The following is a 26,517-nucleotide window of genomic DNA, read 5'->3' on the forward strand; positions in this document are numbered from 1 at the left end:
TTTTTAATTTGTCCTCATTGTAGGATTTGCTCTCCTTGGAGGACATCCTTCCTTCCTTACAACACAAGATATTCATCTGGGCACTAACGAGAGTCTCACGGATACCGCAAGGTTGGTAAGATGTCACTTGGCTGATCATTGTATATCTGTTAGATCACAGAACCATAGAATCATTTATGTTGGAGAGGATCTCTAACATCATCTAGTCCAACCTTTAATCTAGCACTGCCAAGTCCACCATTAATGTTTAAGGAAGTAGTTGGTCAGGCTGAAACCAGTCTTGCAGGTTTTTCAAAGTTAATATTTTCTTTATGGAAAACATCAGAAGGCACTCCAAATTCTTAAATATTTACAGGTCAGCTCACAGAAACTGTAGCTCTGCACACCATCAGTCCAACCATTCTAGCTCTCCAAAACATCTCACAACAAGAAACAGTTTTATTGAATTTTGGTTGTGGAGTGATAACCAGCGTGACAGTCACACAAACAGAAACATATTACAAACCTCTGTAGGACAGCTCCACTGATAATGGCACATATATTCAGATAAGACTAGAACCTTCTTGTCCTGTTGCTCCTCATGGAGACAGAAGTACAGCTGACTGGTAAATCAAAAAAACAAAATCAGAAAGCAAAGACTTTATTTATCCTAGTTATAGTAGCTGCTGGTGAACTCCTGCAAGGGAGCACTGAAGGCCACTCTGATCCCCCCCTTTCAGCAGCACCGATCTTGGCCAACACTTTGCAGCAAATTTTTGATGCCATGTGCCTTCCTCCACTGCCACACTCACTGCCAGGACTGCTTGGAGGCTGGGCTATGGCATCACTCTCTTATCAGCACCTGTGGAAGATCTTAATCATGCTAAGTCCCACCTGCATACAGGAATGGGTAGCTAGCAGTCTATCCCCATTGCCCTAGCTGGAAAGAACTTAGCTCAAAGTAGGCAGAACGTGAGGTTATCTTCTGCAGATGCCCTTTCTATTTTTCAGAGCCCTCCATATGTTAAAGACTCACCCAGCCTCGGCATTGTGCTTCTTTCTAGGAAGCCCTTTTGCAGCCTGGGGTTGATTCTCTCAGGCTCAGCCGTTGAAATGTTAGTAGCATCTGGAAGATCCTTTTTGTTCTGGTGAAAGATATGCAGTGTCAGGTTTGTCAGGCTCAAGTCAAAACATGCCATCAGCCAGACGAGGTTCCATTGCCCCGCTGTGTATTACAGTTTTCACGGTCTAGTGGGAGAGATTGAGAACTGTGTGGCTGTTCTCTATCTGAGGAAACCCAAGGAAAATGTAAGAAAAATATGAAACACTAGAACATTTAAAATTTTCATTTCCTGCCTTTAACTGCTGAAGTGGAGGACATATGGGTGTTGATAGTAGAAAGTCAAAATTTCAGTCTCTTGAGGCGTGAAAATGCTGACTTCCTGCTAGGTATATAACTGCCAATATCACAAGAAGCTGCAACTATAGCATTAGATGTTTCAGTGAAACTGTCCCAATGACCTGCTTTAGTAACTATGAGTTTCAGTGATTCAAAAATTGCGGAAACTCATGAGCCTACAGAGGGACCAGATTAATCTGAGATTTCACAGTCAAGTCTGAGGTATATTAGGTCACTGCATCCACCTGGCCAGTTCAGTAGAGCTGCCAGGGGATGCAAACACATCCCCTCAAAAGAAATTCTTCATACATCATGGCACATTGCCCCAGTTTAATTATTCTGTCATATTAAAGTTGAATGGAAGACATATTAAAGGTAGCTCCCCCTAAGTGATAGAAGTATTATTCTCAAAGGATTTCCCCTCTTTTTCATTCCAACCTCCAGGTTGGAGAAGGATGTGGTCAGGGCCCTTGTAGAGTGATCCTCTGCAACAACCTCTCCAAGCACCATTGCACCAGACATGTAGTGCCATTGTCTGGAGGTTCTCTGTTGTTCACATACCAACCCTATGGCCAATCCAACCCTGTTCTGATCCACAAAAGGACACGTCTTCTGTAGACCTTTTTTTTCTTTTTCTTCCAAAATAGGGTAATAAAGGGCCATTAAATCTTTGGTTTGCAGTATCTTGAATGACCTTTGCTTGCACAAGCAAAATGGAAGAGGAAAGATGGACAGACTCCAAGAAATAAGGCAAAAGGCAGAAAGAAGCAGATCTTCCAGCCATTCCAGAGGAGTCTCCATTTGGTAGAGAAAGCTCCCACTTCCCGTGCAAGCCCTCACCCCACCTTTTCCCTGTCACTGCTTCCCTCTTCCAGGTCAAGTTGCTATTCAAGACCCTGACCTGGGGATTTTTCTGCTCTGCTGAGTCACAGCACTTGCCTATGACAGCGGAGAGAAGGCTTTCCCAAGTCACTACAGAGCCCCACGTGCTCTGCTTCAGTCCTGCTCTCATTAGTGGAATTATTATTGACTTTGCATAATCAAGACTGAGTAGTTTACCCAAAAGAACAACCTGATTATAAATTCCTTGGCATATATTGTGAATGAAGGATGACATGCCAACCTCATTCAGTTAATGTGAGAATAAAAAAACAATGCTTGTAGTAAACCCAGAGGGTATTTAAAATATTTACAGCTTTGTGTCTAGGGCTCTGAAGGCCTTAGAAGTACTTAAGATTGAGACTTAAAGCAAAGGGGACACAGAGTTATAAAAGTCCACGTTTTTTATTATAATTTCAGCAGGTAAGGGTTGAAAGCATTTCTGCTATGAACATATTTTTAGTGACTTATTACTTGGTCATAATACAGTTCTTCCATGCTTCGCAAGTCATTTACATTTACACTGACACAGTAGCAAAAAGTTACTACCCATTAAGGAGCTCTAAGCCTTTCAGTGTTTAGCATGTGTGATCCACGACGTGAAATGAAATATAAGTATTGCATCTGTTTTTTCCAGTGTAGAGAAGTTCTGTTGTGCACCACTATAGCTCAGTGGCCATAACATTCAGTGGCAGTAATAAAGAGCTCCTAGGATGATTGTACGAGTCCATTGGCATTATCAGGGGATGAATCTCTCCATCTATGGTGGGTGGGTTTACTTCTTACTAAGAACAAGTCTACAACATGCCTCTTTACTACTATCAATGACAATGAAGTAGTCTTTTCAGGAAATTAAACCTTTTGAACTGATACATACTTTCAAAAAATACGTAGAATACTCCAAACTCTGGATAACGATATTTTACCCCAAAAGTACACAAATGCTCTAAAATCACAATATTGGGTTAAAAAGTTCAGAGGTAACATCAAAAGACATATTCTTATTTCTGTTTATTTTTGAATTCCATGGGGGATACAGCTGAGCAAAACTTCACAGCTTTTCTAGGTAGAAATAAAACTTATTTTGAAAAGATTCATACATAGCATTCCAATGTACTCATACATTTACAAGCTCTGGGATTGTGAAGGTTAAATTTATAGGCTCACAAACAACAAACAAACAAACAAACAAACAAAAACTTGTAGCCGGTGATAGCATAGGAACCTTAATAACTCCATCAAATGCAAAATCTCCTGATAAACCTATGCTTACTCCCCCTCACCTTCCAAAACTTCATCTTCACTAAAGACTTTTTTCTAACTAGATCTTTTTTACTATGCAATTCCAGACTTATAGGGTTTCCTTTACATTGTTTTGCTTACAAGAGACTTCATTTCATCAGATAAGGTCTAGATTTTTGGCTGGATTTAATTTGGTTTTGATTTCATGAAAGATTATCCCAGTTTCCATCTGGACTTCCTCCTATGAGATATGATATCTAGAAATGCTAGAAAAAGAACAGTCTGATGTCTTTCTGGTAGGAGCCCAATAATTCTAGTACCTACTTTCAACAGGGTAAAGATGGAAATGCAGCAGTATTCACTAGTTTGTCATTGATTATGACTGATTTTCCTCTACTGCCATACCCTGTAAAGGAACCATCTTCTTGAAATGCCTTATCTGTCATGTGAGGTAGGAGTCAGCTGACCTAATATCCTATAAAATGTCCAAGATAAATGGGCAATTTTTCAATGTGATTGCCTCTTTTCCTTGTCTGAAGTGGAACTAGATATTTCTTGTTTAGGGTGGACACCTATTAGATGGCTAACAACAGAGGTCATGCATCATATCTCTGATGGCTAGTTCAGAACAGGTTTTCCAAAGCCATATGCTTCAAGCTAGAATAAAAGAATCCAGACAAACAAAATAATAGAAATCACGAGCCAGGAAGAAATAGTCACACAGACGGTGTTCCAATAGCTTACAATCAGTAAATAGTTTGTTCAGTTCCTCCTTTACACTTGTGGCTGCTATCAGCAGTCTTTCCTTCAGAAAGAGCTCTACTGGGAATCTTGTAACATTTTTAAGAGTTTTGCTTGTGTAAGGAATGTCTGATGTCAGTATAAAAAAAAATTGTTACTGACTTACTTAATCAGGAAATTTGTCTGTGTAAAGGCCATGTGGTTAACAGCTATATTTCCACCTGAGGAGGTATCAGAATCCTTTCTGGCTAAACAGAAAGAAATACTGCAACAGTTTTTCACAGTCTTCTCTCCAGTCTCTTCTTTTTTGTTGTTGTTGTTTTAAGGTCCTATTAAAGATAACATTAAAGCACACAAAATGCTACTTCAAAGTCATGCTTCAGGGCTTGATTAAAACAGAAATGCAGAGCCACAATCCATGTTTAATTTATCTAAAGAATTCAGAGCACACTGAGTATGCTATGCTAATCTACCATGCTAATCTCTGACTCTTTCACACTTTGGCAAACGAGGCTAAAGCCAGAGTGGCACAGTGAATCCTGCATGCCCCTATCCATATAATGAGTTTCAAACTTGGACATTACTTTAGTGCTGATATCAGGAGTGTCAATATACAGATATATAGATAGGAGAAAGAACAGGCTGGTATTGTTGGCCTCCTGTTCCCATGTTTGTTAAGATCAGTAAATGACTGTGGTGATCTAAGACAGATCTGTAGTCCTAATCCTCACAAAGGTCAAGATACCATGCAGAGGCACTGTAATATCCAGTCAATACTACATTTGTTCTTCGATGAAAGACTCAAAAAATCTTATCTCCTCTAAAGTTATCGAATTCTTCAAGTATTACATTGTTGTGCAATCTCTTATCTTAGTTCATTTATTAACGTAACATAACATTTATTGATGCTCTATCTGTAGCTACAATCAAAAGCTGAAGAGAAACAGCAGTAGTTTTCATTTACTTGCTATGGTCTGTTAATAAGTAAAACTGCTTGCTTATTAGCAGCTTGTTAAATATCTGCATTTAAGTGCTTTATGCAGGCATCATACATTATTCAGAAAGCTGAAAAAAAAATTGATTCATTACCACTTCTCATTAATATTTATGCACTGCACATTGAAGGGTGCAAAAGGGATGTATTTATTATGTTTGACTTGGATATCTTCTGCTGTCCCCTAGGGTGCTGTCCAGTATGACAAATGCAATCTTGGCTCGAGTTTATAAGCATAATGATCTGGACCTAATGACGAAAGAAGCCACAATCCCAGTAATCAATGGATTGTCTGATTTATATCATCCTCTACAGATTTTAGCTGATTACCTAACTCTTCAGGTAACAATATAATCCCTGCTTAATAACACTGAGAAAGTCAGGTTCAAAACTGTTTAGTCCTAGGTTTTTCTAAGTGGTAATTGCATGACACTTGTTATTTAAACAGATCTTTATTCAGGAATATAATTAAGAAACTTTTTAATTTAAAACAATTACTTAGTCCTACCTGCTGTAGTGGTACTGAAGTTAAGCATAAAATTAAGCATAAAATTAATCATTGGAATTAGGCTGCAATTTTAAAAATGTGCAGGGAGGGTTAAATACTAAGATAAAGGTGAGATGCTGGCTTAACCAACGCTAAGGGAAGTTTTGCTACTGACTTTAAGAGACTCAGTAGTTCACTCTTGATGCTTCCATAACCCATGAACAATGTAAAAGGAGTCGTTATCCATATATTGGGAAATTGCTTTGAATTTACTTTGAAAAGCCAGTTAATGCTACCGGTGCAAATCCCCAATGTTCAGGCTCTTAAACCTATTTAAACTTTGCTCACATCAAAGAACAGTTAACAAAGATCATATTTTGTAGCTCTAATCTAATGAAATATTTGGTTTGACAGCTGGATGACATTTTACACATAGAATGCCAGATGTTTATCTGTGAACAGAAGGACTATGCTGTTTTACAATCAATTGAGGAACTAGCTTATTAAAAAATATTGGTGTACTGCAGGGCTGGTTGACAACGTTGATGAACTCTTCTGACCTTGTTTGCTTTCTGAATGAATAAGAATCACACTGCTTGAAAAAAGGAGGGTTAGAATAATTTCCTGATTCATTCAGCTGTGTTTCTCAGCTGTCAAAGACTCTCCTATAGGACATTTGGTATATGGAAGAGATCTAGCAAAAAAAAAAAAAAAAAAAGTGAAATTGAGATTAAAATGCTTTGCATACCTCAGGATACATACATGTGGGAGATTACTTTGAGCCAGCTTCAGTGAGCTGTTAAAATTATGTAAGATGGTAAGTCATAATGAGAACGTCATCAAACACTGTAAATCATCTTTTTATTTAAACACTGTGCAGCTGTAATACTGATGGATATTATCACTGTGTTTTGGGAGGTTCTGTCCTACAAACACCTTGGTTATTAGCATTTTAACAATTGAGAACAGCAAGTTTCACCAGTAATCGTGACTCCTAGGCTCCATAACTGTTGGTATCTCTGCCAGTAAATCTTGTTTCATCTACTGCTCTTGTTCATGCCACTGACTGCGGCACCAAACTTCAGTGTTGTTGCCCTGTATTGCATCTCTTGTCAATGAAGGGAGGCTGCTGAGCATCTCAGTTACCCTCTAGAGTTGTGTCTCTTTCTCCACTGAATTTGGGAGAAACCTGCTGAGATTGGCAGAATGAGTAGATGCCCTGTTGATCATCCTTAGCTTCTCCTCTACTGTGTCCCTGAATAGGGCAGAAATTGTAGAAGCTCCAGGTGAACATGCCCCAGCAGGGTGGGCTTTCCCTTGGTTGGAATACCCAGGACAGCAGCAGCAGCAGCCACTGTTACATCCTTGTTACATCAAGCACTGCGGAGGGAGTTTTTGGAATAAGTGTCCCTGCCCATTTGACATGATGAGGAAACAGGATTATAACAGCTGATGCTCAAAAAGAAACATCCAACGTGGAGAGGTATTGTGATAAACTGAGCATTCACTGAGGTCTCCGGGAGTGACTTTGCTTTTGGACAGCCATGGAAGCGTTTTAAAATTTGCAACACTTTCCCAGTCAACCTGCTAGCAGAGCACTGTTTCCTCCAACCACTCCTATCTCTCCCCTGACCTTTCCATCATGTTCTTAAGCTCAGAGTTTGTCTGAGCAGCTGGATAGTTGCCCACCTTGCAGAGGGCATGCTGCACTTTACACTCTTGCTTTCTTACCCAGGAGGCAGGGAGGCAGCTCCCAGCAGCGCACTGCAGGTGTTGGCACCGTGTGCTCTTTTCCTTTCTGCCCTTCTGCTGCCTTTGTTCTTTTCTGCACAGTATGCTGAGGTGAAGAAGGCTGGTCTTACAGCACCTAATAAAACAGCGTTTCACTCGTGTAATGAACTTTACCAGTTCACAGAAGTAGCATTAACACTTGAAGAAGTGGGAGCCACAGGGTCTAGTTGGTGCTTACCGCAATCAAACTTCTCATGGGATTCTCTGCAGGGTAAGAAGATGTTATCTGAGCACTCCCTGCAAGAAGATTAATATGGGGATGTTGAATAGCACCACCGATTCTTTAAATCAGTTAGAAATTCATATATAACATTCGGACTGATTTTCTGCAATGCAAAAGCAATTTATTTGATTTATGCATGCATGCAAAATACAATAGTGGCACAGACTGATAGCCTTATATTTACATATGGCTACAGAATTTATGCAGCTGATTTCTCCTAAAAATGCCTCTTCTTTATCTCTGTAAATACTTTCTTGCCTGTATTTGGCCTCTCCCTGCTGTCAGTACACACCCAAAATGTACTTTTTTCTCTTCTTTAATCTCCCTTGGTGTTTTTCACTGTGGCTCTACAGGCATATTGGCCCTCTTCACATTTAGCACATCTTTATTCCTCCATTTTCTAAATCTTGTTAATTTTTCCAGACGCTTTCTTGCATCTTCTTCAAGAACTTCCTCTGCCTTGTTTCCTGGTTTGTTTTGTCAGGTTGTCTTCCTGCTTATGGCTTCTGATTCCTATTTCATATGTGCATTTTGTGTTTGTTAGTTTGTTTGTTTGTTAGTGTATTCTAGCCCATTCCCCAGACATTTTTATTACTGGGTTTATTACTGGGGCTGTCTCTTTCTCGTTCTGTATTGAGGGTGTTCTTGTCAGGCTTCAAATTGTCATGAGTATTGGGGTGAGATCCTTCAGGTTCAACATCCTCTTGCCCAGTGCCTTCTTCCTGAGCAACCTGCAGCCCCTCACAGGTTTTCAGTCTGCATGGGCTCTCCCCTTTAATACTGCGGTCAGTATTAATGTCCTCTATTATGCCAACAGGTTTGTTTTCCTTACCATACCTGTTGCATTCTTTCTAAAAATTGGTTTGTGCTGAGTTTGCTCTCAACTTAAAACCCACTAGAAATGGTTGTAAACATTTTGCAACCTGATTTGGAGAGTGTGGGGGTTTGGCCTTAAAAGACTACAAGTTGGCATGCTGCTGCTGTGCACATGGAGGGCTGTTTTATGTCCCTCTCTGTGCTGAAGAGGTACAACAGCCGCTTCCTGAGCCCACCCACTGCCTCTCAGTCTCCTGGGCAGAAGCCATGGCTCTCAATTTCTGTTCGGCGAAGCTGGGCTGACGGGCAGCATCACACAATTTGTATTCTGGGGACAAAGCAGGTATTGACATTGATTCAATTGATATTAATGCCACTGGCCAAATCAGCTAGCTTGTAGCTGACTGCAGGATGGCCAGACTGGTAATTAGAGTGGATCCATATGCCACTAGCTTTTATGTCACTGGTCTGAAGGGAAATCTCTTTTTCAGAAAGAAATGGTTGCCATAAAGAAATGTTTAGCATAACAAATGCATCGGGGGTTCCTTTTCAAATAGTGCAACAAATGACAGCATCACCCTGTTTGAAGGGAGCTGCTGTCTATTCTCAATCTTTTCCCAAACTGTAACCCAAAGAGCTCAAATTATTATAATCTTTAAATTCATCACCATCAGCAGCAGCATTATTCTAACAATTGGAAATCCCAGCTAAGATCCGGACTGATCCTCTGGAACACACTGTTTCAATAACCATGCCAAACACCGAGGTAGGAATAAAATAACTGGTGCAGCATATGCCTTCCAGGATTGCCCTGGGTTTTATTTACCAGGTCACGCTGTCTCCCAAAGGGCTAAAGCTTTGACTGTCCTCTGCTTTCCATTTAAAATTTTGACGGACTATTGATTCATCATTCAAAAGCTTGCTTTAATTGAGGGCTGCTATGACCATTGAGGCCGAATGTTTCAGAAGGAACTTATAGTGGTGTCAGAGTTTCTGCCTCGCTGTAAGCAATCCCACATAGAGTCAGACATGAAAGCCCCTAATTAATTAATTAGTTAGTTGTCTCTAAACATACAACAGTGCCATACTGTTGAGCATGCTTATTTTTTCCCCGTGGTTTGGTGCACTGATACACTGCAACCACGGAGAAGAACAGAATGAAACATAGCAGAAGAAGCAGGAGGGTGAGAAAGTTGACTGTAAAATTGGCATTAATTATTTAGCAGGGATTTTTTTCATGAGAATAGCAAAACCAGGTTTTGTTTCACTGAAACAGCAGTCATCAGCTTGCCAAAGAGTCACTCATAAGGGAGAAGGACTCTGTATTTTCTAAATATTGTTTTGTGGTTTTACCAGTAGCCTAAATATTTTGAAGTCAGGTCCCAAATATAAAGAGAAACTGCAGAACACCCAATCAGGTAAAATCCCTGCATTAATATAACAGAGTTTGGAAAAACTGGGGAGTGATACAAGGGGAAAAGTACCTTCAGAGGGCCAGGTGAAAAGATTATGGTTTAACCTTGATCATTACAGTCATGGGAAACACTTTTTGCAGGTTTTCCTCTGTGTAGCTGATCAAGCATGTGCTACAAAATAGAAATACAAAATGTGTTATTGTATTGCCTTCATTGGTTATGACCAGTGCAATCCTCTCATCTTTCTCACGTTCTTGGATGCTGGGGATGTATCAATACAGGATGCCCTGCAGCAAGTATGCACTGAGGATAAGCACCAAAGCCACAATCAGAGTGAGACGGCTTTAAGTGAAGAGGTAGGAATTGCAGCAGTTGTTTACCAGCAGCAGCACAAAGCCTAGCACACGATGTAAAATAGGCTCCACTGGCATGCACACAGCTTGATTCTGCCTTGACTACGACTTCTTCCATTAGCTGAACATCTTCATTAAGGATAGCTCAGCTATGTCCACTACAGCAGTCACGGCAGAGGTGGCTTTGCAATTTGCAGTGCACATTATGAGGGTTATTATACAGACATCTCTGGTATTTTGTATTTTATCCATACCAGCTAGTAGCTAGGGAAAACAGAGGAAAGTATTTAATATGCACTGTGCTTCTTTTAATGCAGAGTAGCAGCTGGTAATAAGGTGGAGGTTATTTAACATAGCAGTGTATTTGTGACTCACTAGTCAGTGCTTTGAGCATTACAGGCTGTGATGTCTATTTTTAAATAGTGAGATCAAAAGAACTGAGGGTTCTCTCATTTGCTCCTAGCTGTGGGTTTGTGTCTCAGCTATTGCTAACCCCTCGCTGGAAACAGCTCCTTAAAGAAATGCCTCAGTTTGGCCTTCTCCTAGGAACATCATTGCTAGGAGATGTGGAAGGATTTTGAACGATGCTTAGAGACTTGCAGAGCTGTTCTACTAAAATAACTTCCATGTCCACAAGGTCCTGCTTTGCTCTCCCATAAATGATGCCCTCGCATCACAGCTCTGCCCATGAGCCTATGGTTGTCTACAAATCAAAAAGCTATAGTTTCACGACATGATATTTTTAGCTTTTAAACTGTAGGCAGCCTAGGACTCTTAGATTTAGATTTCAACTGCATTTTAATGGTATTAAATATTTCAGATGCTACTATTTTTGACTCAAAATTGTGCTCACTAGCAGAAACGACAGTAAATTTGGTCTGCAACAACTTTACAATCATTTGTTTAGGAAAGGCTGCTGCCAGGAGAGGGGCATGCAGTTCCAGCCCTTCTCCTGTTCAGCCTTTTGGCATCTTTGCTGAGCCTTCCTGCAAGGTAGCCTGTCAGTACAGCTCTGCAGTCTGGATGCTTATCCTCTCTGACAAGCACTGAACCACGTCATACAAAGTCTTGAAACACTGTCTGGCTTCCAGCTAATACAAGGCAACAGTATCAAGGCCCAGTTTTGAACTAAGAATAAAAGGCTCTCCATCGTGCCATTAGCCTTTCCAGTCATGAGGTGTAGTACAGAGCAGGCATAGAGAAGCACTTGGTTACATCTCTGCAAGTTTTCTGGTCTCAGCTCAAGTACCTATAAACTTGCCTATTTAAAACAAGCCTTGCTAAAGGGCTTCAAATTGTCATGATCTGCAGATGGGTGCTGCTGGTCCTCTTGTTCCTCCTTAGACCTTATCTGTTGGTGTCTAAGGGCCAGAGTAGCTGCACATGTACAGGCTGTGAGTGAAATCAGGCAAAGCTACAGTCAACACTGCAGTGCTGTTCCAGGTTAGGGTAATCCATACTCTCATAAAATCACTGCATTCTTTGGCATCATCTTGCTCCATTCTCCTGGCACATAACCCCAGGGCTGTGTGGTTCATCTGGCAGGAGCACTACGGTGGTCTGAATGGACTCACCATCACCTGGATCGGGGATGGAAACAATGTCCTCCACTCCATCATGACGAGCGCTGCGAAGCTAGGAATGCATCTGCATATTGCAACACCCAAGGTAAGAAAGCTGTGGGCATGGAGAAAGAAGGGCAAACCTTTGATTTTGCAAGATACAAGAATCAATTTAGAACACAGAATTAACTGATGTATCGGTATTTCATTCTGTAACTGATGAAATACATTTTCCTTACTTTATCGGAATGCTTTCTACCAGTTTATCCCCAAAATGAACTTTCAACAAAATCAAAGTAATTTCCTGAAGCTTTACAGTGCTGAATAACATGCTTTTTCCAAAGGAAAATGGTTCAGTCAGTATTTTTCTAATCATTAAAGATCTTATGTATGTTCCATCGTGTTATCTATCACCTCTTTTGGCAGGGCTTTGAACCAGACCTGAGAATAATGAAAATAACTGAACAGTACTCCAAAGAGGTATGAGCCCAAGAAACAGCCTGTTACAGTAGTTTGAATAGTTTACTTTTGCTATAAATGAAGTTGAAGTTTTGTGATTTCCTGATCTTCCTTGTTTTATTCACATTAGTATGGTACCAACTTGCTTCTCACAACGGATCCATTGGAGGCTGCAACTGGTGCCAATGTCTTAGTTACAGATACATGGATAAGCATGGGACAAGAAGAGGAAAAGGAACGAAGACTAAAGGCATTTCAGGGTTATCAGATTACAATGCAGGTAAAAATTCAGATTTCATTTTTGGTTGATCCTTTTACAGATTGCATTTGTAAGAATCAACTTCAACAAAGCATGGGTTTGGTGTGGTTTTGAGTGGAGCTGTGGGGAAAAACAAACAAACAACAACAACAACAAAATGTGCAAACCTTACTTCAGCTTGAAAACTCACAAAATAACAAGTTTTGGGTTAATATGTACTCTTCACATGGCAGGCCTCTCTCAGAGCTTCCCAATGAGATCTAAATCCAGAACATAACCAGTGCAGGAGAGCTAATCCTTTACTTTTTTATAAAACAAACAAACAAACAAAAACAAAAACAAAAAACACTATTCCTAACCTTTCTTTTTTTTTTTCCTTTTTTTTCTTTTTTTTCTTTTTTTTTTTTTTTTTCTACCAGAAAAGATCCCTTGCATTTTATTTAGTAGGAGCAGCTCACAGATTAATTCATAGTCTGGGCATAATCTGGAACAATTTTGTGTCTATCTGCCAATGTATAAAGCACAGAATAAATGTTTTTAAAAATCATCTAGTTGAAGTGCATATCAGAATAAAAACAGACATAATATGATGTCGTAAACTATTAATTGTTCAAGATAAAAAGGACATTTTCCTTGCTGATAGAATTACTGCTGATTTAATTGACTGTATTTTAACGTAAGTTCATAAAATACTATTAATGGGTATGTCTCTGAATTGGCTTAAATCTTCATTGTTTATTGATATTAGATCAATACATGTATATTATGAGTGACAATATCAAAAGGAAAAAAAAAATCACAGCCTTTTAAATAATGGTTTAATGTGTTCTTGTTGAAATTATCTATAGTATTATATTATTGTGTGACATTCGAATACAGATTTATTGATCTGTACTTTATCGATCCACTAAGTCACTAGAGTTTTTACTTCCTTCTAAAGTCAGAGAAATAGAAGTAAAAAATGGAATTTGTGAAAGCAGCACTGAACTCTTACTGACTTCAATGGGAATATTCCCACCTTATTCACTGATAAGCAATTCTTTTGATGTCAGTGGAATTCTTCTGAGTTCATCATCAAAGTCACTAGAATGGAAGCTAATGTGAAATTTGTAAACCTTTTTACCAGTTAAAGTTTTCATTAATGTAATAGCATATGTCTTGATTTTTTTTATTCTTTTTGATCTGCAGACTGTGAAATCTGCTGCTCCCAGCTGGACATTTTTACATTGTTTACCAAGAAAACCTGAAGAAGTTGATGATGAAGTATTTTATTCTCCAAGATCACTGGTTTTCCAGGAGGCAGAAAACAGAAAATGGACAATTATGGTATAAAAAGGAAGATAACATGATTTAGAGGTTAGGTCAGCTTCTGTCCTGCCCTACTTTACAGGCTTGGATTCAATATGGTCTCTCAATAAACCATAAATATTAATACACATATTTCAAATGCACCCCGCTGCACATCATGGTTTTGACTGTAGGCAACATATATTTGTAGCTCAAATACTTCTGGACACAAATGTGACCTATTTTGATAATAGTCTGCAGTTGCTTGACCCAGTTTTTATCACTAAGTGAAACCTGAAGTATAAACTGCAATTTTATTTTCTTTTATTTTTATTTAAATCACCAGATTTACACTAATGATTAACTTAGCTGCTCCATTTTAAAATGTTAAATGCTGAGGCCCCAGGGACTGGTCTGACAAACTACAATTTCCCAAACACTTAAAGCAGATGGTGCTAGAGATTCTGCATTTTTTTCTCAAGAAAAGCTGCCACTGAAACCAATGGGAACTTTCCCTGAGAAAGCACCACAAGAGCAAAACTTTGAGGGACCCTGCAAAGTCATGGTGTGTGTGATACTGTGAGATCCATGGGAACCATGAGAGGACACTTGGCACTTAATGTAAACCATAACGACTCTCTCAGCATTCCTAGAATTTCAGAAAATTGCTGCTGGATCTCAGTAGGCTATTATTTATTGGTGGCGTTAGAACCGTCATGTTGACAAAAGCTAGTGAAAACTTTGAGATGAAAAACCAAACACAAATGGCATTAACATAGCTCTCAGATGAACTATGAACTCTAGATGTGCTTTAAATTAGTAAGCGGCTGAGTATTGTATGTACCAAAACATGAGATTCTGGACACAGTGAAAATTATTAACAAATTTTATTAAATTCAGTGCGGTGTTTTGGCCTTAAACTTCTGAAAAGTGCTCGTACTTTTTATTTTATTTTTACAACGTTTAATGACCCTAAAACAAACACATAAAAAACACCTTTACTTTGGGTTCAAACTACACATTTTGTTTGGTTAAGAAAAGTGTCAGACCTGTATTTTATTAAGCTAAAAAATAAAAAATGCACAGGCTTTGTATGTACCCTATTTTCTAACCCTTCCAGCTCAGCTAGCAAACTGAAAAATAAATTATTTGTGCAGCTCTGGAATGGGCAGCAGTGGGGGGCTGCACAGCTGTGTGTTCAGTCCCCACCGTGTGCCTGGGTCTACCTGTCACACTGAGTGGTGCTGTGGGGAAAGGAAAGGCCAGCAGCAAGAGCACAGCCCCTGTAAATCCTGGGCCAAAAGAACAATGTACAGTCAGATATCTCTGGGAAACCACAACAGGGTGAAGCAGGTAATACCTTCTCAAAACTGAGCAAGAACAGGGGCTCATTGTGCGTACAGGTGCAGGGAGGACAGCAAAGCTGCCTCAGCACTATTTTATCTAGCTGACTTTCCTGTTTCTCATTTCATGGCCCAAGGGTTTGTTGGAGCTGTGTATCAAATACTAGGGGGGAAGCAGGAGGGGCACATGACAGACGATTAACCTCAGTGAGTATTTTCCATGTTTTACCACAGAAAGTATAGCTAAACTGGGATCCATTTTGAAGCCCTTATTCAAGCATGGCTGTTGCTGATGCTAATGGCAGCTCTACTGAAATCTGCAAACAAGCCCACCTGCTGTTTTGGTACCTACAGCATTTCCTAGGAGCAGCTGAGGATACAGTATAGCACACCAAAAGGCCTCAGCTTTTGGTCTAAATGTGCATTGTCTGAATTTGTGCTAGGCTGTCCATTAATATATTTTGTCTGCACTAAAAAAACCTATCAGCTGTGATACAGAACATCCTAAGTGATTTTCAGCTCTTTCCTGATTCATCATCAGAAATTCTAGCAAATAAATCTAAGCGTGCACTTTTTGTCAGGCCAATAACTCTCAACACAAGACTTAGAGCTAGAAAATATTTTCCCCTTATTTATTTTTATGGAGTATCTGTTTCCAAAATGATTGGATTTTTTCTTTTCCTCCTCCTCTAGGCTGTCATGGTTTCCCTGCTGACGGATTACTCACCACAGCTACAAAAGCCTACATTTTGATGCTTGGATTCCAGCCAAAAGAAAAAATGGCAGAATATTCTGGTCCGCAAATATGTCTATCTTCTTCAGAAAGGATCGAGGCAATGAAGGATGCTTTAATAAAACTGTGTGGTTAGCTCTGCTGAAGTATGTAATATTGCATTACATTTGTGAAAATGTTTGAGACAATAAATGCCATTGCAAAAGCTGCTTCCTGTCTAGAGCCTCTAAGCTGTGTACCTTCTCTAATGATCAGCATCGCTGAAAAATTTCCAAAGTTGTTCTTTAACGATTGGCTCTACCAGCATCAGAGGCATATTACAATCTGCTTTTTTTTTCATTCTTTTTTTTTTTTTTTTTTTTTTTTTTTCTATTTACCTTGTAGCCCTGTTAGAACTAGCACTGTGTAGTATGACAGACATAAACTTCTCCCAAAACTGATCCAACTAATTGTTGATCTCAGGGAGGGTGAGCAGACCAGCAATGCTTTACTGTTGGCCTTCGTTGCCCATGCTTCCTGGGTGCCCTGGCTGCTGTTTCTGTCCTCCAGCTAACCTCCAAATTTCCCTACTGTTTGACACTGAAAATATAGAGACCCTGAGAGCATTATCTTCCTCCGTGACATTCCTGTGGGCTGGCACAGGAGGATACTGCTGCATAACTGGAACAGAGCAGCTTCCACAGAGTTGGATGCAGAGAGATGCGGCTGGAAGGAATCAGTTCATCCTTTGTCCATCTCTCCAGATCTTTACTCCCTAACCAGAACTTTGGCTAAAGAAGCAAGTTTTCTAACTATTTTTCTAAGCAAAAACAAGGGGCAGATGATGGCATTGTGTACAGCTCCTTTGTGGAAAGAATTTGTTTCATTTCATCTGGTGCTGTAACTTGGTGTACATTTCAGCTAATCCCTCTCAACAGTGAATAGATTCATGACATTTGTATTTTTTATGATGGCTGGATGTGTGTGTATTTCAGCTAAAGCTTTGTGAGCTATTAAAAACCACCTTCTTTGTTGTCACTAATTAGTTTCAAGAACATGTCGGCATGTTTCCTACTGTAATACTTGAACAACGTCTGTGATTTTTTAAAAATCTGCAAATTGGTTTCCATTTTGTGATCAGCTGCAAAATGTTATTTAATTAATTTCAAAATTGGAATTCACTGCTGGGCCACACATAACACCAAAATGAAAATAAAAGTACATTTGTTTATCTTATAATTGATTCATGTTTTTTGCAAGCGTTTGTGCGTCTCTTGTTAAAATTAACATTTTCCATCAGTACACTAGAAGTGTTTCAACAAGTCAGTGATCATTGACACTTCAGCAGAAATCTAGCTGCAGAAAGAATGGAGGAGTAAAGTATTTTATAGAAATCAATATTTTACTTTACAATTTATCACAGAATCACCTAGGTTGGAAAAGACCTCCAAGATCACCTAGTCCAACCTCAGACCTAACACTAACAAGTCCTCAAAGTCCTCAAGTCCTTATCCTATGTGAAAAAATGCATGCAATACAGTATACATCTGGCTGTATTAGATCCTGCTTTGTGAACTGGGTTCCAGTTCAGCAAGACGCTTAAAACTGTATTTGGTCCTTTTGGAACCAGTGAACTATGCCAAGTGCTTAGGTTGTCGATATCCTTACTAACCTGAATTTAGTGCTGAGAGTAGAGTAAGACAACTCGTTTGGATAGTCCTCTCATGAAAAAGTATTACTATCAGTTTAATTATGTTGATTAATATGCTATCAGGGAAGTCTGGCAGATTTAAAATGACAGAATTGTTTTGTTACATGTTTCACGGTGAGCAGATTAAGAATTATCTTCCACCCTTTCGCTTCTCTGTGCTCTGATTAGAGCCAACATGCATCTAGGTTATCACAGACTCTTTTTATACTTAGGAATCCAAGCAGGATGCCAGACATCTGAATCCCCTCGACATTTTTAAAACACATGGATAGATCTGCTGCATAGCACATGAGCAATGGAGTCCAGCATGTCCAGTGGGTTGATTTCATGTGATTCTATTCCTCTGTGATGATCTACAGGAAAGGATGACGGTCCTTATAGTCCATGATCTGTCTTGGACAAACTACTCACACCATCAGCTGTCCTGATACTTTTTGGAAGTACTGAGTGGACTTAGAGCTTACTAGACATTTCTATATGTGCAATGTGAGCCAGGCACATCCCTGCAGGTCAGAGTTACTGAACATGTGCAGGCTGTCTGCACAGTGCATGCTGAGCAGATCTGATGCTTCCTGGAGGCATTGGGCTGGTACCAAATAGGCATGTATGTTTCTGCTGCAGGGACCAAAAATACGGTGTCCTTAAGGCTTATTGTTCTGCCTGAAGGGGCTTGCACTGCTTTCCCTGGCATCAGAACAGCTCTGAGTGGCTTAATCCACCTGTGCAGGTTAATCATTCTGGGATTGCTGCATGGTAGTGTGCAAGGCCCCATTATTATGCCATCCAGACTTCTGAATTCATTACCCAAATTTACAAGAGATGACTGCAAATGCAGCATGTAAAGGAAACAGCAATAATATGGAAAGATTTTGTAGGGGAAAAAAAGTTATCAGCATTCAAAAAGCTTAAAACAAATGCATAACAGGTAGCAGTCACTAATAGCTTACGGTGTTTTTCATTACATTTATTATGCTTTAATCAGTAGAAGTGCTGTTTTCACTGATGAGTGCACTTGAAGTATAGGCTTTTTCTTTTATTTATTTTTTTTTTCTCCATCTTTTTACACTGAGGCTCATGCCTGGTTCCTGGTAGTCAAAACCTTCCTATCCCCAAAACCCCTCTCTTCTGTTTGACCTGGACAGCAGTCCTGGGTCAGGCCCCACACACGGACTGGCAGTGCGGGTGTGCCGTGTCCCACACTGACTTTGGTGCCCAAAGACTAACCACAGCTCCAAAGCTGGTACTAAACCTGGCTTTGAGGTGCCCAGGGTAAGCCTGATTCCAGCTGCGGCCTTCTCGGACATCTACGGGCCTCTGAGACACGAGCACAGGCCTGGCAGATGTGGCACAGTTTGGTGGGCTCTTAGAGCAGGAGCTGGTAGCCAGCAAAGACAACCTACAGTGCCTCAAACAGCCCTAGAGTATTATGCTTTGGCACCCAGTCCAGCCCCACTGCATCATCATGGTCCTCAAGAGTAAATGTAAAAGTCAAATTACTCCTCTCCTACACCTAGGGGTAGAAATGTAGTATTGCCAAGTAGCAGTTTACGCACTGTAAGCTCTCGTTCCACAGTCGGTTTCCAGTAGTGGTGGGATTCCTTGGCCACCTCTATCATGGAAATATATCTGAGTATATTAATATATGAATATATGAAAAATATCTGAAAATAATCCAACCTTTGTTCTCAAGTCAGTGCAAGAAGAGGGGAAAAGAGCTCCTCTATAGTTTTCTTCAAGAGTAAGAATAGTTTTTTGTGTTTTGGTTTTTTTTGGTCTTGTGTTCTCCTTTACATACACAGAGGACACACTGCACAGAAACAGCAGGCCGGCAGAAACAATCTACAAATTATCAGTATCTCAAAGAACTTGAGGAACAGTACCATTAGAAAGGACTCAGTGGGGATCTTGGACAATCAGGAAAAAACAAAGAAATGTGGGAATTTTGAAACAGTATTAGAAAAGTGTTTTCTTTGTGCCAGTTTACATCAGAAATGAGAATGAAAAGAAAAGATCTACAGCAGACTCACTTATTTTCTGGTAGCAGAAGCAGTCACCTGTGAGAAGCTGAGTTGCTAGAAGGAAAATACAGGAATAACTAGATGCATTAAATAGCAAGGAGTCACCCAGGTTTGGGTGCATGAAGTCCACCAGAACTCCTGAATGTATGTTTACCCCTCATAAAAAAAAAAAAAAAAAAAAAAAAAAAAAGCCAGAGTTAGCCAAAATCATTTCTCAGCCTTTAAAATTCTGTGAGAAAGGGAGGAGGAGCTGCATGAAGGTCTGAGCAATGCACTGAGATGATTGTTCAGTTTGGGGAGAGCTTTCCCATCTGGGCTGAAGCATCTCGAGCTTCGTTTTGTTTTCCAGGAATGTGTAATACCAGAGGAAAGGCTGAAAAACACTTTTCTGCACACAAAGGGAAAGGTTTCTTCTTTCTTCTGGGTTTCCCATTACTCAGTTAATCACTTGGTTAATGTATTGAGCAAATAAACAGTGCTTTTTTTGATTATTTTGCCAGGGCTATTTAATCAGCTGCTTTTCAAATGCAGAGCCCAGAATTTCTGGGTCTTGCCCAAGGTTATGTGTACAGAGACACTTCATAAGCCACAATAAACATTTTATTCAGCCCAGCATTTGCTATCATGACTAATGGGATACAGTTATTTGCAAGGCTGTTTGGTTCTTACACAATCTTGTTACCAACTCTTTGAAGAAATCCCAAACCTTTGTGGCCTCTGTAAATGCTGATGATCCCTCCCATGCCTGTGTGTGTGCTCAGGGGATTTTCTCTAGGGGCAAGCAATCCGGGGTGACTCCATTCAGAAAGCAGATCTTTCTCAGCCACAGTCAAAGCATTGTCTGACGCTGCCAAAAGCCTTGGAAAGCTCCTTGTGGTCAGTGTTGTATGTTAGAGGACTATTGAATTCTGCTGCTCTCTAATGGGCCCATTTTAAGGGGATTGGCACCCGTGCAAAGCAGGCTGTAACACAAGCAAAATATATCCAGAAAGGGGGACAAGCACCAAAGTTTCTACCTTTGTTGGTCAAAGTTACTTCATTTAGCTGAGACTTAAGCTGTGAGGAATCACAGCAATAGCTGAGAAAGAGTACTGAAGAGTGGACAGGGCAGGTGCTTAGTGATTTAAGCACCAAAAAAAAGAAGTTCATTGGAAGGAGAAAGCTAAACTGCTCGCTCACGCAGGCTGTGGGACTTCACAGGTCCCTCTCCAGGTCAGAGCCAGCAAGTTCAGTGGTGTCTCACCTGACTGACTTCGGTCTTCTCCAGTATCTTCATCCGAAACGCCCAGCCTGTGGCAGATGCTCATCCCCTCCGTGCCCCCGGGACCCCTGCCCAGCATTGTGGGGCTGGGCCCCCACCTTCTGCAGCCTCAGTGGGGCAGGTTTGTGCCCATTTTATGAACCTCGTGGTGTGGAGCACCACCCGGACCCGCAGGTGGGGCCTTATGCATTCTCCTGACGGACAAGAGCATGTCAGAATTGATATCACTCGGGGGATATCTGCTTGCTGTGGGAACGTAACTAATTGAAAAGAAATGTCTCCCAGCACCGCGAAATCCTTGCGTGAGTCATCAGCAGGCTCTCAAGCCCCGCTCCGCAGCTCAGATTTCTGATTTAAACCCTGGAGTAGTTTTGGGGGATTTCCGAGCACCAGGAAAAGCAGCCTGCTCCCCTGGGTGTCTCTGCCCCTCACGCAGCCTGGCGGGCATGGCCACCTCTGATGGGAGCAGGAGCAGGGAGCACAGAGGGACTGAGGGCACTTTAAGCTCAGACTGACTTCAGACAATAAAATGTCTTAATCCTGATCCAGCAATACATAACACACTTCATGTGTCAGTCAATCACCACCTCATAGGCATATAAACCTATAACACAGAGTTTCTGATAGTACAGACTACAAGGAGAGAGCCTCCAGATCTCCCTCTCTTATTCTTCTGTGCTGTGACACAGCTGGGTCTTTCTTTAAGTCCATCTGTAACCCTAAATTTCAGGTGTTTTGTGTAATTACAATGCCCCTGTGTTTTACTTTAAATTACTTACACATTCATGCAATAGAAGAAATTTTTAAAAGTGTAGCCAAGTAATTTGATTTTGAGAAGTGCTCCAGAGGAGACAGGGGTAGACACACATAATTTGTCTCCTACCAGCTTTATGAGTCCCCCTCTCACAGGAAAGCCGACAATTCCGTCCAGAAATAATTCCATTAGACATGAAATATCAGAGCTGTGAATCACCGGGCATTTCAGAGCATCGCTTCACAGCGGGAGAGCAGCTGAAAACTGCACCGGAGACAGGAGTTTAATTCTTATTGTAGCACCAGGGAGGAAAATGCAATCAAAAACAGCCATAGGAAGTTGCGGTACAGCAGAACCATCTATTTTACCAGCCGTCTTCCTGGGAGAAAGAAGCCAGGAGATTATAGTTATTCTTCTAACAGTGCTGTTGATTTAGCCAGGGTAGTAACTAGGATTCTCAAGACTGCAATCAAGGGCTCTGAACAACGTGTTCAGCAACTCCTCGGCAGGACTGCGTTGTAGGGATCACGCACACGTTGCTTTTAGGCATCCACATAACAGGAGGATAACTGGTCCGACCGAGGAAAGGCTTTCCTCATGCTCTGAGAGGGCAGTAAGACCAATCGGAGGTGTTTAAGACAGAAAGGATCCTGAATTGTGGGGGCAGTGAGCTGTTAATACTCGGAGCCACAATGGGTTTTCTTGCTCTTCCCTCTTGCTGAGCTGGACAGAAGAGCAAGCGTGCTTATTTTGAACATCGTACCTGGCAAGTGACAATAATTTATAGGCACGGGACCTGACCTTCAAGGGACATAAATTCACAGAAATCACATGGAGCACAGCACTCAACATCTCTGGAAGCCAGCACGTACTGCCTGCCTCCAGATCGCTGGTACCTGTGTAAGACAGGTGTCAAGGCTACTGTAAAACAAAAAGATCCTCTGCAGCTTTTGGACAATCTCCAAAAGAAGTAACTAGTGAGGCTGTCCTGGTTTTCAACCCGCTGATGGAGAACCATTACTCAATAAGATGTCTGGATGCCAAATACCACGGTGGAGAGAGAGAACATACATTATGATGGTTGTTTGCAGAAGCAAACACAGGAGCAGGAGCACGCTTAACCATGAATGCTCTGGGAAAACAGGTGGCAGGTTTTTAGTTTAGTTGTGCCTCTCAGTATCAAAGCACTTTGTCAAGGCAGTTTTGCAGGATAGAGCTCAATCTTTTGTTCTGTCGTACTGTCCTGTAGCCAGGATTCTCTTTCAGTTTTCCAGACTCCCAGAATTATCAAAACTGCTGGAGAAATGGGCTGGCTGTTCCTCCTCTGCCTGTTCCCCTCTCTAAGTACCAGCATCCCAATTCATCTCTCAGCTTCCCAGCACCCAGGAGTGCAATACAGTGTGGAACAAAAGCCTCAAATGAGAGATTTAAAACAACAGCAGCAACAATAAAAGCTTTAAAAGAAGTGATTACAGAGTCAGTCCGTTTGTGCCATATATTGCCTGTAAGCACAAAAAGAACATTGTGTCCTCAGATAAAAACTGAGGAGCAATGCCCATCTGGTCTCTGAATGCCATTTGGCATTCAAGGTGGTTGGAGGTAATGGACAAGTGACTTGAGCCGCTCCAACCACTTATTTAAAGTTTCCTGTGCACTGATCCACGCAGAGATCTCCAAGCCATGAGCAGCGTGACTTATCAAGCCTGTGCATATGTGTAGAAAAAGGGATGATCTTGAGAACTACTGTGTAAGTACTGAAATGATGTATGGTATTGCTAGAAATGTGTTGAGTTTGAAAAGGCTGCACAAAAATAAATAAGAGAGGGAAAATTCAGCAGTTCCCACCTTCCCCCTAAGAAATAAATCACAAAGTCTCTCCATGCCTCCCTCAAGACACTTATTTGCTCTGCTCTACCCCCCAGCCACGATGAAAGGGGCTTTTCTTCCACTCAGACTGACCTTTGGCAAACATTTCCTTTTCAATTAAGATCTGAAATCTGCTCTGGCTGGAGACAGCGGGGAGAGGGCTCGCTAAAGCCATTCATGCAAGAGTCAGGACAGAGAATAATTGCCCGAATTCATAAGGTCAGTTCCAGTCTAGACTAAGGCAGAGAGATGTCATCTAGAGATCTCTGTATGAGAACAATATGCTTGTTTTTCTGGACTCTCTGGTCTCTCCATGCTGCCTGCCTACTAGGTAGCACGGACATTTCTCTCACGGACTGTTGGGCAATTACCGAGCACGAGGCTTGCTTTCCTCGTGTCATTAGCAGTTCTGCAACCAGTGTGGGGCTCCCAGGAACCAGGCTTTGACTGTGGCCTGCCTTGGCTCACCAGAGTGAATGGAAAGCCTCCCACAGACAGCAGCTTTTGGCACTGGGGAGTGCCATCCCTTGTGGCAAAAATTTACAAATACTTCCTCCTCTTGGCATTCCTAGTATCAAAACCATTTAACCTAGTGCATGTGCACTGATAAAGAAATTTCCTTTCCTGTCCTATCCCTTCCTGCTGCTGTCTTCATTATAATTACATCAAGCACAAATATTCTCTGTTCACTTTCCAGGCCTCTGTTTACTTACTTTAATGCCTTGTTGATTTGCATCCTCTGCTGTGCCAGAAATTTCAGCCTCGTTTGCCTGGATATCTAGTTTACCAATGACTATCTGCATGCTTTCTTCATCAGGGAAGGGAAGACCCTTCTGATACTAGTCTTTAAAATTTGCTCCTGATCATTTTGCCAGGCATTTTTCTTTTTATTCTGTTGCCAATACTATCATGTCCATTAATCATGATTGTGCAGTCAGAAGAGGAAATAAAAAGACCTAATCTGTGTGTGGGTTTGTTTTTTTTTTTTGTCTTTTTTTTTGTTTTTCCCCACATGTTCACGTGTATGCAACTGAACTATTTATGGTTATATAAATATAAATATATGCAATATAAATATTGCACGATCTGTTTAAACAGGACCAAAGTATGCGAGGAAGAGGCAGTGTGAGCAGGTACATAAAGAGCTGGACAATGATTTGGGGACCTGACCTTGATTCCAGCTCTGCCACTGCTTTAGCATGCTTCGAAAAGTTACCTGCTTCTGCCTCAGTTTCCCCGTCTTTGAAATAGGAATAATTTTGTCTGATTACAACGTGCTTTGAGACCGAGTGATAAAATGCACTATATAACAACCACACAGTGCTGTTTTTCCTGCCCAATTCTTCCTCATTATTTGTCACACCAACTGTTTTCATCTGCTTCTAAATTAGATCATCAGCATCTGAAGGAGCCGCACCTTTTCCCCAGTGTGCTGGTGGAGGCGTCTCAGGGCTCCCCGACTCCAGGTACTGCTGCAGCACACACAATTATATTAAAAGCACCTCTCCTGGAGCTACGGACAATGCCACGAGGGGGAACACTAAGTGTCTGCACTACACAACGCGGATCTAAAGCAATTTCTCGTGACATTTTATAGTCTGACGGTTGCCTGAAAGAGACCCCATATGGGATGTAAATTGCATGTGTGGCTGCCATATGCTTGGGGAAGCAAGATCCATTTGTTCTTTTAGAATAGAGAAGCCTGCTGAATTAAAACAAGAAATCAGATACACATCATGTTCATCCCTGCTTGTGTTTGGGCTGTAGCACTCTTCATTCCTTTTCTCTTGAGCACCACATAAAGCTGTATTTGGTGAAGCTGAGCTTCTATCACAGGGAATCTGTGCACTATTTTTGAAGGGATGCAACAGATCCTGGTTGAGAACTGTATTTTCACTCCAAGGGAAAAAAAAAAAAAAAAAAAAGAGCTACCCCATAAAACACACAAAGCCAAATTTAGACATAAGTCTGACTCCATGAATTTCCTGACCTCATGAGTGTTCCAGTCACTTGCACGAGGACTCAATTTGTCCTGGGATGCACATTAGTACACTGGATAATTATTTGAAAACTAAGAAATTTCTGTTTAATCTCTTCAAGGTTTTTTCCTTCTCTAATAATTTACAGAAAAGATAGATAGAATGGGTAGGGGTTGTTTCTGTTCTCTGTTTCTCTACCCTGACACCCTATAATTTTTAGGGATTCTTGTGCTTTATGTGAGACCTGTAGTGGTTTTATGGCTGAGCATAAATATGAGAAACAGCAACTGGGGAGGCACTGAAAGAGCCCGACTGAAAATCTTCATTAGTGAAATGCACAAGACACCGATCTTACCTGGCCCCTGCTGTAATTCAAAAAACAAGACAATTTTTGTTTAAGCGGTTGTGTTCTGAAAGGAATGGTACAGAGGCATGGGATCTTTATGGTACCCATGATTTCCTGACAGAAACTGTAGGGTTTCGTAGTCCTGCCTCCTGTGCCATCCCCTGCGGTGGGCTGTGGGTAGAACAGGGGTTTCTGCGAGAGCTGTGCTTCATCCTGGTGTGGGTGTCCAACCCCATCTGGGGCTGGCATGTCTTCGGTGGAGCAGCTGCTTTCTCCGTGCAGCTTCAAGGTAAGCGTGGCCATCTCGGGGGTGATGAACCACTCTCAAGGTGTTTCAGTTCAGTCTCCTGAGGCTGAAGGCTGTTTCGGAAGCGTGTGCGACTTCTTCAGGTCAAAAGTCTGCAGCACAGCTGGGAGTAGAGGTTAAGGCAAGGCAGTCTGTACACCAGTTACCTCTGTCTCTGACTCTCTCTACCATGCACCTCTCTCTTTCATTGCTTATTTTTGATAATGTGAGCAAATGAACTCTTTCACTGTGAACATTTGGAATAGACGCTCACCCTCTTTCATTTGCATGCTGATCAAAGTTATAAACCATGAAATAGGCTAGCCTTATACCATCCATATTTCTACCTTCCTGC

The 26,517-nt window shown here is 41.1% G+C and overlaps 1 protein-coding gene across 1 annotated transcript in view; it reads left to right on the top strand.

Annotated features, from left to right (window-relative positions):
* OTC (ornithine transcarbamylase) overlaps nucleotides 1-16,000 on the top strand; it is a gene marked incomplete at its 5' end in the record, with an annotated part of 31,386 nt that extends 15,386 nt beyond the window's left edge. Inside the window, 7 exons of the mRNA XM_084506273.1 lie at nucleotides 24-111; nucleotides 5,423-5,576; nucleotides 11,865-11,987; nucleotides 12,308-12,361; nucleotides 12,471-12,620; nucleotides 13,788-13,925; nucleotides 15,923-16,000. Coding sequence (XP_084362399.1) covers nucleotides 24-111; nucleotides 5,423-5,576; nucleotides 11,865-11,987; nucleotides 12,308-12,361; nucleotides 12,471-12,620; nucleotides 13,788-13,925; nucleotides 15,923-15,982 — 767 coding nt within the window. The 3' untranslated portion in view covers nucleotides 15,983-16,000. The remainder of the gene's footprint in view (nucleotides 1-23; nucleotides 112-5,422; nucleotides 5,577-11,864; nucleotides 11,988-12,307; nucleotides 12,362-12,470; nucleotides 12,621-13,787; nucleotides 13,926-15,922) is intronic.
* Nucleotides 16,001-26,517: the final 10,517 nt, after the last annotated feature.

This window comes from Aythya ferina, assembly GCF_964211825.1.
Source record: "Aythya ferina genome assembly, chromosome: 1".
Classification (NCBI taxonomy): Eukaryota; Metazoa; Chordata; class Aves; order Anseriformes; family Anatidae; genus Aythya; species Aythya ferina.